The sequence below is a fragment of the Cyanistes caeruleus genome, chromosome 11 (assembly GCF_971803275.1).
Source record: "Cyanistes caeruleus chromosome 11, bCyaCae1.hap1.1, whole genome shotgun sequence".
Taxonomy (NCBI): Eukaryota; Metazoa; Chordata; class Aves; order Passeriformes; family Paridae; genus Cyanistes; species Cyanistes caeruleus.
In genome coordinates this window covers 13,068,545-13,085,769 of record NC_141711.1, presented here as the reverse complement: position 1 = coordinate 13,085,769, position 17,225 = coordinate 13,068,545, and the positions used below count along the sequence as shown (strand labels likewise).

Here is a 17,225-nt window from a genome sequence, read left to right as displayed (position 1 = left end):
GGCAATAAAGAAGATTTTTGGTAATTTTTCTGTTATTGGGAAGAGTTTGAATACAATCCAGTCCAAAAAAAATGCTGACTTTCCTAAATAGGGGCTGTGTTTTTGCAATAAATACTGGTCAATATACAAGTGGAGGAAAACTGAACCAGATGTCAGTAATAGGACCACAGAACGTTGCATTTGCCCAGAATCGCTATTTTAAACACATGATGTTGGTCTACTGGTTTGTGGGATAATACATTCTTGGCAGCCAAAAGGAGTTTCGATATGTTAGAAGGTTATCCTTGAGCAAAAGAAAAAAAAAAAAAAAAAAAAGAAAAAAGGAGGAGAGGTAAAGAAGGGCCACTAATTCATCAAGTTACCTATACCAAAAAAAAAATCACAGCTTAAGAAATCAGTTCAAAGACAAGCCAGTCTCAGAAAGCTTGGGGTTCATATTAATTCTTGTTTTGTCTTTACCTCCTTAATATGAGTACTTCATTCATCTTTCATTGCACTTTGCCTTCCTGGTTTTTTTTTTTTAAGAATTCTTCCCTTCACTTGTTCCCAGTTTCTGGTGAGCTTCCAGCCAGCGCGGTCAGAGCGGTGTGGGGATGCACCTGCACAGAGCCAGGGCACACAGACCCAGCACCAAGCACTTTTCCTGCTGGAAACCTTTGCTCACAGCAGGATCCTGCTGCCCTCACTGGCACTGCTGAAGGCAGCTGCCCCAAAATCCCTGAAGGCAGCCCTGGAAGCTGTAAGCACACAAGTAACAAGCCAGGTCCCTGTCCGCTGGCAATTCAGTAGTTACCCATCTCTAAAATGCTTCCTAGCTCAGTCACAGGGGGTTCTGAGTGGTTCTTTGGTGTGTTTTTTGGTTTTAGGGTTTTTTTCCCCCCCTTCTACTTAAGAAGCAGTTATATCTGCAAGTCTTCTTCATATTGAAATAAAACTTCAAACTGTATACTTGGTATGTTTGGCCAATAAGCACTTCCCTGTTTTACCATGTAGTAAATTTAAAAGTCAACTCTGCTCATTGTCTTAACAAACCCTCCTCTGAAAGATAATTAAAACCACTTCCCAATATACAACCAAAGTTTTATTTTTATAGTCTATCTTCAATTATGGCATAATCCTTTCTTTTTTTTTTTAACCAGTGAAATATACAAATCACACAAGACAGAAATATGTACATTAAATGTACAGAACAGAGGAAAGGACATAGAAGATTTACATATCTGAATGACAAAAGTAAAATATTTTACATTAAATAGGGTTTTAATAGCTAGGATCATGAGATTCAATTCTGCTCAGACAGAAGTCACTAAAAAAGAACATGAGGTGGTTCAGCACATGAAAAAAAAAAGATAATGGTTTTTGTACAATAAAAACCAAAGTGACATATTCAATGAATTAGTGCTTTATTTATTTCTCTTACTTTAAAGATATTCTTTGCAAACATCTGAAGATGAGGGGTAAATATGTCCTTGTACAATAAATTAAGAGCAATAAAGCGCCATTAAGAAGCTGATAAATGATCAAGATGAATTTAATGATACAGCTTAAAGGCTTGTGAAAAGTCAAGGCTTTAGTACAACTAGGCTAAAGTGAAAGGTTTTACTCATGTTGTATCTGCAAAACCATTTTCTTTAACTTGTAGGATGGGACTGAGCTGGAAAATGGCATCGGAACCAAAAATGAAATCCTGTGTAAGCACACAGCACGGGGGGAACACATACTGTTTGGCAAATAACAATTCTCTGTTCAAAAACTGAAAAGCAAGGGCCGAATGCAGCACATTTTGGAGTTGCAAGGTGTCTCTTTTCAGCAATAATCAATAATGCCCTTAATGTGAGAGTGGAATAGAAGCGATCTCCAGACTGGCATCGATTCAAGTGCAGGGTGCTGCCTCTACCAACCACCCAAGGAAGCCCTGAAACTGGGAAGAGGCTTACTGCTTTGTGATTACCCTTAAAACTTTTGAATGTTGGATGTTCTTAAAAATATAATAATTAAAAATAAAAACCCACCAAAAAGCTTAGAATCAATCGAAACACCTGAAGAGATCTGAAAAAGAAAATAAGGGATGAACTGCCCCTTTAATTTAGATGTTTTATTATTTTCTAAATCATTAAAAATATATATGTACAAAAAGCTTTGAAGTATCAGACACCAGAGACCACAGTTCTCCCATATATATGTAACTGCTCGAGTATAGTCTGAACAGTTGTAGTGTATATCTGCAATATAGTAATTAAAGCATGTGTATTAAAGACATAGGATGATAAATTTGGTATTGCTGCAATGTTTCATTGAACTATAATAGTCAGTTAATGTTATTAAAATACGAAACTATTGTCTCCTTGAGTGAAAGCGTTCCCAAAATCTGCAAAAAAAATAAAAATCAATAATTCCAAGAGCGGATATCTAATGATTTATTTTCTCACATAAAATTAGAGGAGCTATTTGTCAAGCTGTGTTTTGAAAGACAGCCAGCTATTACACCATTTTAAGGCATTTTCAAATTTGGGGAACTCTCCTTTCCATGGGCTTTCCAGGCTGGGAAACCAGAGCTGTTTGTAAGCGTTGCCCAGCTCCAGTGCTGCGGGCAGCCTGCCCCGGGCTGCTCCACAGCCGGCAGCAGGGAACTGCCGCTCCGCCACGCCAGACACTCGCACGTCACAATTAGCTGATGAGGCCAAGCTCTGCCTCGAATAATATCTTTATTATTCACCAAGGCAGGCTTTTTTTTTTTTCTGTGTTTTTTTCCTGTCTTGCTCGGTTCTGGAACCAGCCCCGGTGACTCAGGGATAGCGCAGTTGAAGCCTTTCTGATCCTTTGCTCTTTGCCCTCCGGTGACCCTTGGCAGGGAACCGACACCGCACCTTGTGATGAACATACCCCTTATTTACAGAGCCCTACATGCACTGAACAGCTTTATATACCCTATTCTAGGAACTTCTAGTGTCTGAACCTAAAAGTCATGGACAGGTCTGTGTGTTCCTCACATCCATAAGGATTGTTCTAACATCCCAAGCACATTACATGGTTGCTCTGCCTACTGCACATGTATTACGTTCCATGGATCTAAATTAGCATATGTCAGATTTTCCCCTCAAACTACTCTATTGTTTGTAAGAAAAGTCAATTTTTTAACTTTGAAAAATAAATATTCTCAGATTCTCCCCCATTATTGCCAAAAATATAAGCCTCACAAAGTTCTGGGATGGATGCAGAGAGGGTTTCCAGGCACTTCTCTTTGCAACCTTTATATTTTTCTCTTTTCTTTCATTTTTTTTCCTTCCCCACCTTTTTTTTTTAATTTTCTTTTTTTTTTTTTTTTTTTTTTTTCTCTTAAAAGAAGACGAAAACTCGTTGGACTCTATAAATAAAGTGGAGATAGTCCTGCGGAAAGGGAGAGGGGCCTGCACCCCTTGCTGGCAGGCGGCTGCAGTTCCTCCCACCTCGTCCGTGCCCTATTTGCACACAAACTGGTCCACGATCTCTGTGCACAACTTGCATTTCACGTAGCAGCACCAGTGGAACTTGCAGTGGCAGCGCTCTCGCTGCACCGTCTTGAACTGGTCGTAGCCCCGGCCGCAGCACATGAGTTCACAGCCGTCCATGCCCTCCGAGGTCTTGTTGCACAGGCGGCCCTGGGTGCCCAGGGAGCCGGTGCTCTCGTTGCGCACGCAGTAGTCGGGGCTGGGGTCGATGTACACCAGGTCGTGGATGGTGGGGGCGTTGAAGCGGCTGTTCACCTGCACCAGCTTCCCCCGGCTGTTGAGCTTCATGGCGGCGGCGCTGTCGTATTTCTCCTTCAAGGCGTCGCCCACCTTGCGGAAATCGGCGAGCTGCAGCCAGCAGGTCTTCAGGCTGCAGGAGCCCGAGACGCCGTGGCACTTACAGGCCACGTCAGCCAGGTTGTACACCGTCTGCAGGAGTCGGGGAGAGAAGCAAACACCATGATGAAAGACTAGCATGGCTGTGAGAACATTTACACCCCTCATCTCCTGCCCTCTGTTGTATTCCCACCCTCTGCACTATTCACCTTAGCATCCCCTCCTCTCCTCCTCTCCTCCATCCTCCTCCATCCCCTCAGCAGGAAGGACGACTCAGCTGACACACCCATGCACCCCCAGCACCCCAAAGAGCCAGGAGGAGCAGGAGGAGGGGGAGAGGGTCTCACTAGCCTCTCCCCACAACAGAGACAGCTACAACAGCACACACAGCCCAGACAGCAGCATCACTCAGGCTGCGCTCAAATTTTAGGAATTCGCTCTCACGCCAGCAAAGGATTTTGCTGTTTCATTGAGAAATGTAAAACATCCCCTTATTTTCTATCTGAGTTACTCTCCCTATTGATCTCTGCTTGAGGCTGCAATTAGGGAAGGAGTTAAGATTCCTCTTGCTCCTGGCTCAGCTGCAGCTGATTGTCTACTCTTGGCTCAGGATCCTCCTCCTATCCCAAATACTGCTCTGTAAGACAGACTTCATCCAAGAAGAAACCCCCAAACACCTATGGGTGGGAGTCAGAGCTACATAGTAATATCCTCTTTACAAAGCTTTGGCAAGGAAACCTCAGTCGTTTGCCCTGTACAAATAAAATAAGAGTCAGTGTTGACACTGCCCCAAAAATCCTGGGGTCTGACACATTAGATGATACCGTAGACAGCTTCCACCCAGCAGTTACAGAATCTTAACGCTGCCAAATGGCACTGCAAAGATGAGACTGAGGAAGGAAAAAACTCCTCGAGTCTCCGTAAGCAACTGCAAAAGTGTCATTTTTCTTCTTGCTAATAGTAAATGGCCTGTCCGTTGCTTTCAGACACCCTCCTCTTACATCTAAATACTATTAATTTTCAATTATCTTTCATCCTTCTTCACCTTAGAACACAAGTGTAAAGTCTCAGCTGACTATTGCTGGCACTTCAAGCTCTAGGAAAATAATGACTTTGGCTCTTCATATTCAGACTATTAAAAAAAAGTTTACACCCATTCATTTAAAGCATTTTTGAGATTAAAGAAACCATGAAGACATGTTCAACCACAGAAGACCATGTTTTGTAATAGCATAGAAAAGCTTTTCATATATTCTTGAACTGGGCAAAGAAGAAGTCAGAACAATCCTGTGGCACAGTTCCAGCCTGGGAAGCCCAGCACACCCCTCTTCCTTCCAACACACACTGTCCTGGTTGGAAATACCAGCTAATAAAATTCTGTTCTACAGAGACTCCACAGCAAGCAGGGCACTTTTTATGAAACAATACAGAGGGAAACACAACACGCTTTGGTCCCAGCCTCCCCCATGAGGAAAGCAACAGGACTGTCAGACAACCAAAAGCAAAACCAACTCGTGCGCTCTCCACCCACCCACACCCCGTATTTGCCGTTTTCTTGTTTTGTGCATCAAACCAAAGACAAGCCATGGTGGCTGCTCTGTGCCCCGCTGAACCACACTTTTCCCAAAAAGAAGGGATGAGGAGGAGCATGAGGACATGCTGTTGTTGCAGACACTCACTCTTCTGCCGGCCTCGTTGTTGTGCAGGTTCATCAAGATGCGGGCGCTCTCGTAGGAGCCTCGCTGGTAAACTCGCTCGCGCTCCCGGGCATCCACGAACTCCTTGGCGAAGCGATATCCGTACTCGATGTTGTCCCCGCAGCCGCCCCACAGCCAGTCCCGGGGCAGGTCCTTGGGCCGCGCGGCGCGGCTGCAGCCGCAGGAGGACAGCTCGCCCTCCCGGCAGGCGCGGCTCATGGCGTTGACCACGCCGGCTGCGCTCACCGCGTAGGTGAACGCCGTCTCCCGGCTGCCTGCACAGAGACACAAGCGGGGTTAGGGCACAGCCACCACTCCCGGCCCCCCGACGGGCCAGGAGGACAAGGGCTCTCCAGAGCCACCGAGTTCACTCGCACGGTCAAAGGTGTAACCCTGAGCCACGCTGCCCAAAACATCCTCACTCTGAAAGAACCAAGTGAACTCAAGCCATTGGAGCACACGTGGTTTGGCAAGAGCCAAAATCACTTCTCACTCATGCTGGTGAATGCCCGGATGAGAGAGGAGAGCAGAGCAGAGGTGGATCAGGGCCATGAGGCCAGAGGGGCCAAAGCAGCCATGCTGCAAGTGAGGGGAGAAAAGGGCAAGAGGCTCTCTGTCCTTCAGAAGAAAGAGATGTTAAATACAACTTTTAAAACTCTGGTTGTTAAATTACTACTTCTCAAACATGATTGATGCACTTCACCCTCTTATTCCAATTTATTTAAAGTTCAAGTGTTTTACGAAGTCTCCTGGTATCAAAAGAAACGTGCAACAGAATAACACACAACTTTCCACCCCACACATTAGCCAGATGCTGCTGGAGGAGACTATTTAAAACTGACAACAACCTGTGCTGGTTATTATCCAACACTCCAGCTCTTGCGAATATGGCAAGGGAGCCCATGGACAATCATTTGTACAAATTACAGGGAAGAAAAAGCCCTTGGCACAAGGCGGCTTTGAAGGTTTTCTCCTGCATCTGGTACCCTTAAATGGAAATGGAAAACCTCAAGTTTCCAACTTTTGTTAAGAAAAAGTTACAATACCCATAATGTAAGACATGGCCACATACCATCCTATTGACAGTATCTGATCCCACCTCATTAAGTCTCTGACTTTCCCAATCACTTTTCCGAGAGTGCCACAAGTTCTGAGTACAACTAGCAGAGTTTGCAGATGAACAAACACAGAACTTGCATCAGAGAGCAACACTTGAAGTTTGTTTTCTTCCTGAAGAGACAGCATCCCAATGGGTCTTTTCCAAGAAACATTCTCAGAATGACTAAGAATAGACTAAATACTTTTTTTTTCCTGTTTACATGACTTAAGTTTTATTCCTAATCTTTAGTCTAATCAATAGCTCAAGATAGCTTTTAATTTTGACTTTATGTGATTTTACTTAGAGAAAGTCATGGGCCTTTGAAAAATTAGGACTTTATGAGGCCGTGTTTTGGGTAGGTCATGTCTATTTAGACAGCAACATTTTTAGGCAAAATCTCTTTGTACAAGACATATCATGACAGGTCAAATCTAATTGGAGCTTTCAAGCACTTCTGAAACATAAATAATTAGAAGTCTGGTTCATATTTAACATCAAGATGACACCATGATCAGAGCAGCTTTGTTAATACAACAGCTGTCATCCTCTGGATTAATTTTAGTAATAGATGCTGGGTTTAAGTGGGAAAAATCAGAAATCTTATTTTAGGAAAGATGAGACTTAAGGAAGATCAGAAGCACTTTGCTGCTTTACAATGGTCTATACTCATAGACACCTGCTCTTGGAAGTATCTACATAAATTGTGGCTATAAAGGGTTACAGGAGTAGCATTTTCAGTTAAAAAAACATTGGCTTTATGTGGTGACTTAGGCCTTGCATCTACTGCAAACTATAGCAGGGGGAACCTCATACAGATTTTAATGTTCCCATTTGCTCTGTAACACACATTTTTGGATTAATTCCTTAAGCAAAATTTCCACTATATTGAGAGGAAAGAAACGTGGTCTACTTTGGACCACAGGACTCGCCTCTTCCGTTCCATTTTTGTTCTTTTTCAGGTTCAGTTAGCTCATGCTTTCACATGGTTAACTCTGCCGCTTATTGCGGGATTTAAACTCATAAAGCTGACTATTTTTGACTATTTTTCATTATTACCCTGGAACAGATTTTAAAGAACTTACTCTTTGTGGGAAGGAGAAGAAAAGGCTTGGGTACAGGAAGGAGAATTGCCATGCAAGTTCCCTCCTTGAATATTTAGGTAAATTTATAAAACAGCATCAGCTGCTGAAGTACAGTTCAAGCCAACACTGCCTCAAGTCATGGACCCCAGGAATACATTAAGAGTGATGTTTCCACAAGGATGAGTTACTCTGAGGTTTTTTTCTTTTTCTTCTTTTTTTCAGTTTTTAGGCACAACTGTGCTTTCCTTCACTGTCAAACATATCTGTCTTTTCCCACAGTCCAGGATTTCTCTCTATTGTAGCCATGGCAAGCAAACACACATTCCAAACACGTTCGAGTCCCCTCTCTCCCATATATATAAAACATAGAAATGGAACTGTTCAATATACACACACTGTAGGAAGCCACCCACAGAGCAAGGCGCTGAGCTTTACACTTGATCTCAATAAGTCTGCAAGAACAGAACCTTTTTTTTTTTAAATACCTGAACTTAAGATACAAAATGTTCTTTGTCTTGCATTTTAAAAGCATTCGACATCAGGCTGAAGGCAGAAACAACTGGACCCCAACCACACAGAGCTGTAGGGGGAGGATCCAGCGATTTTGCTTCCTGTTGGCACTTAGCTGTGTGTGCAAAGCCCATGTGCAGCCTGCACAGGGCTGGCCACAAAGCCAGGAGATGGCAGTGAGCACCGTGGCCCGACCTGGGAACCAGCACCCAAGGAGAGCACTGCAGAACACAGGCCCTAAAATTTTACAGTTCAATAAGCCACAGAGCAAGTTTCCAAACCCAACGGCAGGTTTATTTGTACAGCTTTAGCTAACTGCAGGGTAAATCCTGGAAGAAAGACTGCCCATTGACACACGGGGCCGTGGCTGTGCCGGCGGGCAGCGCCGTGCCCGGGAACTCTCTGGGGCGCAACCAAGGGCACATGGCAAAGCCTCCCAAACAATGTGCACTCAGAGCCTGCACCTCCTGCACCGCTGGGAGCAAGGCATATCTGACAGCCCATCACACAGGCCATGCCAGGCTGAAGGCAATGGAATCAGGCTCTGAAGTGTCCACTTTTCCTGCCACGCAGAGGAACACCGACTGGTCATTACTGAGGGTCAGCGTGAAATGCTACAACTGTTACACCTCCTTCCTTGCTCTCAGTGAATACACTCTTCATGCTCTAACTCCTGAATATGGCTATTAACCTTGCTTCCATCTGCAATTAGAATAAGTGGCTTAATTACATGATGAATTGCTGTGTAGACATCAGCTAATACAGTCATATCCAGCAAAAGGGTGCGGCAAAGTTATTTAACTTGAAAGGAACCACCTTTAAATAGATCTGTCATACTTGGGGAGGGCAGAAACATGGATTCCAGAGACAGACACCACAAATCACAGGCCCCATCCTGTACACTCCTTCACACCAACAGTCCCCCTGAGCTAATTTTCACTTGCTTGGATAATAAATAAGGGCTGAAGGATGAAGGCCTAAATTTTAAACAGATTAATTTTCTGACGTGTTAGATTACTAGAACAGAGAGGTGTACAGAAGAAGCTTGCTTTCATGTTTTCAGACTTTTTCTTGGGTAAGGTAAAAAAAAAACAACTCTATGGAGGGTTAATACCACGCTTTAAAAAGCCTAGGGAAGGTTGTTTACCTAAAATCAAATGTTTCAATCCAGTACTTTCATGCAATAGATTTTTTTTTCTAGTTGTCTGACAATCTCCAAATGAAAACTTCTTTTAACAAAAACCGAGACCAAATGTGAATCCTTCAACTTTAACTGGAGTCAGCCCATTTACAGACAAACCAAGATTGAGACCGATTTTAAAACCTTTTCTTTTTCTAAAGCAGGACAGAAAAACACTGCCATAAAAGCTTTACTTTACAACTTCAACCAAAAAGCAGTGCAGCCTTTGCCAGTGTACCACTCACTACTTAAAAGACCACAAGTGTCACCCAGAAAAACAGGCGTTTTTTCTATTGATTACACAAAATCAGCAATCTGACTTGAGAAAGCCAGAGGAAGGTTTCACCATGGACCTCATTCAACAGCACTGGTTAAAATTTTGCCAAGGACTTTAAAATACTATGAAGTCCTCAAATGGCAGGAAAGGCAGGCAGCACATGAGCACTGGAAAAGGCCATTTCAAAGAGGATCTGATAGGGGAAGGGTTGGGTGTCCACCAAAATGTGAGAAGATGTTAAATAAGAATCTATCTCTCACCAGCGATGTGATTCCATTAAATGTCAGTTACAAGGATCACACATTTTACCATGATAGAACTCATCTCATGAAAATTATCCTGCTACGGCAATTTAAAAATAAATCTGTTTTCCTTAAAAAGAGAAAAAAAATAAATACTGTATCTGGAAATAAGCAAGGAGGAATTGCCTATAAACACTAATCGACAGAGCAGCAATTTTCAGTTAACCTCTGGACCAAGAGCGATTTATTATCCAGCTGCTAACTTTGGAACTAGACATGGACATCTTTAATTTTACAAGACGCTGCTGGTTTTAATTCTTGTAGGTTGCCTTCGTTTTGTCTCAGGTTTTCTAAAAAAGAGATTTCAGGGCCTCATTTTCCTTTCTCCCTTATTCCCATATGCAAATATATATTCCTACTTTGTTTTCCAAGACATATGGCTGGACAGTGGTGGGAAATCACCTCCAGCTAAAAATAATCCAACTCCTTTGCCAACTTTTAGAAACACTTGATTGTATACAGTACTCAGTAAGAACCTGGCAAGAGATTCAAGTGCAGAACAGTGTGTGCCATACATATCCTTAGACAAGAGTTTAATCATAAAGACGTTGCTTCCTACCTATCTGCATGACTCTGCCAAAAACAGAGTTGTTGTCCACAGTGCTGCAATTCCATCTTCTGTGTCTGAATTGATACTGGCACTCCTTAATGCCCGTCTTTGCACCCTCTCCAATGAACTGCATATGGTCCTGATACAATTGGCAGAGTTTCTTCTGTCCTTGGGAAAGCCCTGCTAGCTGGCTACATAGTGGCTGGGCTCCTATAATGTACACCTCTGACATCTGAACAGGGTTCATGGGGTTCATGGGGTTCATCCCTAAAGACCTGCACAAAGAAAGATTTGCATTAATAAACAGAAAACTTCAAAATGAAATAAATTTGAAAAAAAAAAATATCTATAAATCCCAGACAGAATTGGGTCTTATACACTGTGAGTATACAACTGCTGGTTTTGTTAACAAGTGAGGAAAAACCCCAGACACTTAAATATGAAACTTTTGTTTTAAGAACAGGACAGAAGTTACTAGTTTCCACCCATGTGGTTATCACCATACATTAGAGACTGAAGTACGACACAGACTTGGAAGACTTGCATCTAGGCAGTCTTTTACCAGCTTAAATTGACACAGTGAAAATAACAGAAGCTCCAAACAATTGCAAGGCCAGGAAAATAAATAAAGCAAAACCGAAAAAAGCTCTCCAAATCCCAATTTGTCTTAACACGTATTTTATATTTAAGTCCAGGTTTTCCAATCTGATCTACTATAAACAAATAGGGAAACCTTTAGCAAGAAGCCAGAAGTTAGAAACTTGCTACAGACTACTTCTAGCTTCTTCCAAATGACAACACAGAAACATATAGGCAAGTATACTCATTCTAAACAAAATCAACTTTGTTTTCTTAATTCTTTAAGTGCTCTTCACATGATACATTTCAATTAAAAAGTGGCTATTAATCCAAAAGGCATCACTGGAAAAAGCAGAGAAACACCTATTTCAAGAACTCTCAACATCGTACACTTCACAGATAATTTGCCAAAGCAGGAATTTAAATGTACTCCTTTGTAATAAAATATATTTGTATATTTCAGTCACAGAAAACTTCAAACCGAAACTTTAACTTTATCCTTGCAAATCAGCATTTTCTCCTGTACATGCAAAATGCCTTAACGCAAGGGAGCTGAAATGCCTCTTTTAAAAAAGAAACTATTACAGTAATTTAAAGATGATAAAACTCATAATCTACCAGACAGCATTCTAAAAACTGTATTTTACAAGACGAGATGTTGCACATTTACCCCTATTCGACATTTACCCCTATTCGACAGACCCGTTCCTTTTCCTGCACAGCATATTCCTGCACTTCTCCCCTGCTGCCTCGCTCCTGCCGCACTCCCGCAGAAACAAAGTACAGAAGAAGCACAGAGACATTGAAGCAAGCAAATCTTGACACCCCCTTTCAAAAGCAAGACGATAGGAGATGCTTACCACCAAGAGCTGGCTTCTATTACAACCTGGGTAAAAGAGGAGAAAACGGCCAGAGCCACTACGAGGTACTGAGAAGCCATTGTACTGCCAACTGTCCCCACAGCACCTCCGTGGATTAATACTGCACTGGATTTCTAGAGGGGGGAGAAAAAGGATCAGATTGTTTATTGCTTCTCAGACCATTTTCGAGCATTCAAGTTTAAACAACGGAAGTCTCCGGGCCCCTTTTAACTTGACTCTGACTCGCCGGCCCTTCTCCCCGCCGAGGCTTTGGTGCCAGACACAGGCACGTCGCAGCTCCCGCTCCAGCGGGCAGAACCCACCCCCGCACCCCCCACAGCCCCGGACACCGCCTTCCCGGGCCGCCCGCCCGGCCCTCTGCCCCGGGCCCGCCGCTGCCGCACCCCGCCCGCCGCGGGACGGCACCGGGGCGACAGCTGCCCCGGCCCGGCACCCATCCCCTGTGCCCGGCACCGGCACCCATCCCCTGTGCTCGGGACCGGCACCCATCCCCTGTGCCCGGGACCGGCACCCATCCCCTGTGCTCGGGACCGGCACCCATCCCCTGTGCTCGGGACACGGCACCCATCCCCTGTGCTCGGGACACGGCACCCATCCCCTGTGCTCGGGACCGGCACCCATCCCCTGTGCTCGGGACACGGCACCCATCCCCTGTGCCCGGGACACGGCACCCATCCCCTGTGCTCGGGACACGGCACCCATCCCCTGTGCTCGGGACCGGCACCCATCCCCTGTGCTCGGGACCGGCACCCATCCCCGCTGCTCGGGACACAGCACCCATCCCCTGTGCTCGGGACCGGCACCCATCCCCTGTGCCCGGGACCGGCACCCATCCCCTGTGCTCCGGCCCGGCACCCATCCCCTGTGCTCGGGACCGGCACCCATCCCCTGTGCTCGGGACCGGCACCCATCCCCTGTGCTCGGGACCGGCACCCATCCCCTGTGCTCGGGACCGGCACCCATCCCCTGTGCCCGGGACCGGCACCCATCCCCTGTGCCCGGGACCGGCACCCATCCCCTGTGCTCCGGCCCGGCACCCATCCCCTGTGCCCGGGACCGGCACCCATCCCCTGTGCCCGGGACCGGCACCCATCCCCTCTGCTCCGGCCCGGCACCCATCCCCTGTGCCCCGGCCCGGCACCCATCCCCTGTGCCCGGGACCGGCACCCATCCCCTGTGCCCCGGCCCGGCACCCATCCCCTGTGCCCGGGACCGGCACCCATCCCCGCTGCTCGGGACCGGCACCCATCCCCTCTGCCCCGGCCCGGCACCCATCCCCTGTGCTCCGGACCGGCACCCATCCCCTGTGCTCGGGACCGGCACCCATCCCCTGTGCTCGGGACCGGCACCCATCCCCTGTGCTCGGGACCGGCACCCATCCCCTCTGCCCCGGACCGGCACCCATCCCCGCTGTCCCGGCCCCGGCACCCATCCCCTCTGCTCTGTACACGGGCCCCATCCCCGCTGTCCCGGGCCACAGCCACCCGCGGGCCCGGGCCGGGCATTACCCCATCGCTGCCCGCGCCGGGGACACCAAAGGCTCGCGGCTGGCTAAAGGCGGCTTCAGGTTTGCAAAGCGAGCCCGAGAGGGAGCGGGGCCGGTGCCGGGGACCCGAGGGCTCCCGCCCGGGGATGATGCGGCCGCTCCTCGCCCTTCCCCGCCGCCCCCTAAAACATCTCGGCGCAGTCTCGGGGCTCCCGTCCTCCGCGATCGCCGAGGCAGCCCCGAGCTCCGCGCTGGCACCGCGGTGACTGCCCCGACGGCAGCCCCAGGGCCGGAACCGGCCCGGGGAGGTACCGGGAGCGACAAGGAACAGCTCCGCGTCCCGAGCCGGACCCTGCAACAACCGGGCTGCCGTCTTGGAAGTCAAACGCTTCCCCCGACAGGTCCCGCGATCACCGTCTGGTCCTCACACGGGACTCTCTCACTCGCTCCCCAGAGCCATTCCCGGGGTTTATTTCCCCTCCCCTCGGAAGGGAAAAAAAAAAAAAAAAAAAAAGGAAAAGAAGAAAAAAAAAAAAAAAAGGAAAAGAAGAAAAAAAAAAAAAAGGAAAAAAAAAGGACATTTCGACACTTGGGGGCTCCCTATTCCCTATTCATTCTCCAAAGGCCCTTAACGCTGAATTGAAGGTGTTCTTAATTCTAATTTATTTGTGTTTGCGAAGGGCCGGGAGGAGCGGAGCGCTGGCAGCAGGGACACGCGGTGTGCCCGGGTGGGACCCCCATGAGCCGCTCCCCGACACCGCTCCGGGGCTGCGCTTAAACATCCCCTGCCCGGGGGAAATGAGCTCCCCCGAGTCCCCGCTGCTGGGGTGGGTAAATGGGGGCCGGTCTCCTGCAGCAGAAGGAGCCCTCCCGCCCCACAGGGGCTCAGTCCCGGCAGGGGTGCGAGCGCCGAGGGCCGAGGAGAAGCGAGGTGCGCGCAGGGCAAACCGCGACACCCAACAGCGCACGACGTGCTGCTCGTTCTTCTTCTGTTACTTCTTGACATAATGACAGTAACAAAGAAGACCATGACACTGCCCGAGCCCCGCGGAGGTGGCAGACGCCGGTGGCAGTGCGGGACACGGCGACAGCCGCCCGGCCCAGCAGCCAGCCCGGGCACACCGCACTGCCCGGCCGCGGAGGGAGCGGGGGGCCGGGACAGCGCCGGGAGCTGCCCCCGCTGCAAGACGCGCTCGGCAGGACCAACGCTACTGCCCCGCTGCGAGGGCCCGTGTGCCCCGCCGAGCCGGCAGGACCAACGCTACTGCCCCGCTGCGAGGGCCCGTGTGCCCCGCCGAGCTCGGCCGGCGCTGCGCCGGAGCCCCCAGCGCGGTGGCGCGGCCCCGGGCAGCGCTGGCGGCCCGCTCCCAACAGGGGGCGGCCTCGCCCGCCGGCTCTGCCCTTCCGACGGCACCTCCGCGCCCCGGCCCCGCTGCCGGCGCCCTCGCGGCTGCGGACACTGCGCCGAGCAGCGAGGCGGAGGAGGCACCTGCGCCCGGGGCCGCAGCCCAGCCCAGCCCAGCCCTTCTGCACGCAGCAGCTGACAAGGTGGCACCAGAAAGAACACCAAAAAAAAAAAAAAAAAAAAAAAAGAAAAAAGGCCAACAGTTAAAAAAAAAAGTAAGGGAAAAAAAAAAAAGAAAGAAAGAAAAAAAAAGGTAGACTGCCCAGCAGCACGGAGCACTGGAGATCGGGAGTGTGAGGCACCGCGTTCAACTTTGTAGGGCCGCGGAGATTGGGTTTTGGTATTTAACGCACCCCATGCGGAGCCCGCGCTCCAGCCGAGATGAAAAGAGAGGCTTTTACAGATCCTGCACCGCGGGATCGCCTCTGATCCTGTTTTACACGGGGTGTCTGGAAAGCCTGCGAAGGCATCTGGTTTTCTAGGAGCACTAGCAGCGGGCAGGAGGCATCCGGAGCCCGGCTCCGGGGGGCTGTAAACCGCGGGAGGCGCAGCGGCTCCGCGGGGACCCCCCGGCCGCCCCCTGCTCCCCGCTGCGCCTTCCCAGCCATTTGGAGGGGCGAGAGCACGTCTCACGTTTGCAGGGAAAGGCACTGGTCGGGTCCCGGCCCAGCTCTCCCCAGCGGAGGCGCAGAGGGGTTGTTTTCCCGGGGGTGAAGGCACATCGTGTCCTTCCCTCGGTGCCCGGGGACAGCCTCGCTCCTCGGCCCCGCTGAACTCCCCGTGACCCTCCGAGCGCAGCCCATTTACCATACAATTGACAATTAAAAACAAACAAACAACAAAAAGCCAACAGCCTTTCCAACATGGAGTCCTCGCAGCGCCAAGGGGACCCCGAGGAGCCGCGCTCCTCCGCGCTGACCCAGGCGGGACCCGCTGCAGATGCAGAGTGATAATCTCCAGAAACTGAGAATAAAATTAAATGGGGGGGGAGGAGGGGGGGTTGACTCCGGGTCCTCCGCTGGCCCCCAGCCAGTTCTCCTTAAAGGTACAGGCCACCATTAGCGCCGACGTTGGGCTCCTCCACAACGATCCTCCTCGGGAAAGTTTGGGAAGTTTGGAAAGATGTCTTTAAACTCGCCTTAGGAGCGGCTGCCAGAAAGATGCACCGGGACGCGGCGGGCAAAGCGAGCCCAGCAAGTGTCCCTGCGGCGGGCAGCCTCTCTTCGGGGGGAAATTTAAAAAGAGAAGGAAAACCAGAAAACACGAGAGCCTTTTCCCAAGTGGGAAGCAGAGCTCTCCGCGGTGGGTGAGAGCGGAGAGCTGGGAGCGGCCGGCGGTAGCCGAGGAGGGGAGGAGAGGCCCCGCCGAGCGCAGCCCACCCTGCGCGCCCGCGGCCCCTGCGGCGCGGAGCCCCCGAGCCCCGCGCGGACTCACCTCCATCGCGCCGGATCACCCACGGGCAGCAGCCAAGTAATCCAAGCGGAGCAGGAGGAGAAACGGCGAGACGAAAGTAAAATCCTGGCTCGCAGGAGCCGGGCGGTATCGTCCCGAGCCGCGGCCGGGGGAGCGCGGGGGCCCGCGGAGCTGGCGGGGGGCGGCGGGCGAGCGGCCGCCCTGTCCGGCGCAAACCGAGCGTGTCCGACTGCGGAGCGGGGCACCAGTGCAGCCTTCTTTCCAAGGTCCATCAGCAATCGTAGTAATTAGGGCTTTCCACCAGCAGAAGAAGAAGGAGGTAAAAAAAAAAAAAAAAAAAAAAGCCAAAAAAAAAAAAGCCAAAAAAAAAAAAAAAAAGCCAACCCAACACACGCACACAGCGCCCGTGGGCGTGATTGTGCGGAAGCAAATAAAAATCTTCACAAGCGGCAGCGAAAGCGCCGCGGGCGACGATCCGTCCCAGCAGCCCAGGTGGTGCCGCCGCGGGGCTCCCCGCGCTCCCAGCCGGGCTCGGGCCGCCCAGCGCCCCCTCCGCAGCCACGGGGGCACGATGGAGCCCAGCGGGTGCAGGGCTGCCCCCTGCCCGCCCCCCTTCACTTGCTTAAAGGCTGGGCGGCGCGGAGCCGGGGGTCCGCCGCTGCAGAGCCATCCCGGAGCCGGCTCCCTCCATTTTACACCGAGAAGAAAAAGCCCAAACAGAAAAAAAGTTTCTGCACAAGCGGGAAGGGGGAGGGGGGCTGTGCACGCGTGTGTCTGTCTTACGGGGCGACTGATCCTGCAAGGCGAGCAGGGCCAGGGGGAGGGGAGCAGTCCGGGCTTCAGGAGCTGCGGCTCCCCCAGTCCATCGGTGCCCAGCGCCGGGGAGCGGGACAGGCGGGAGAGGAGCCGGGAGAGAGCCGGGAGAGAGCCGGGAGAGAGC

At 49.8% G+C, this 17,225-nt stretch overlaps 1 protein-coding gene across 2 annotated transcripts; it reads right to left on the bottom strand.

The window, feature by feature from the left end:
* Positions 1-1,059: 1,059 nt before the first annotated feature.
* Positions 1,060-16,828, bottom strand: WNT5A (Wnt family member 5A). 2 transcript variants are annotated; one of them, XM_086845754.1, is made up of 5 exons: positions 16,307-16,828; positions 11,961-12,094; positions 10,531-10,796; positions 5,504-5,796; positions 1,060-3,917 (listed from the first exon to the last, which is right to left on the bottom strand). In XM_086845754.1, exons 1-5 carry the CDS (start codon positions 16,310-16,312, stop codon positions 3,459-3,461), a joined length of 1,158 nt encoding a protein of 385 aa, XP_086701880.1. In that variant the 5' UTR covers positions 16,313-16,828; the 3' UTR covers positions 1,060-3,458. The 2 variants fall into 2 exon arrangements, with proteins under 2 accessions (XP_086701880.1, XP_086701881.1); XM_086845755.1 differs by lacking the exon at positions 16,307-16,828 and adding an exon at positions 13,490-13,936.
* Between the last annotated feature and the right edge of the window lie 397 nt (positions 16,829-17,225).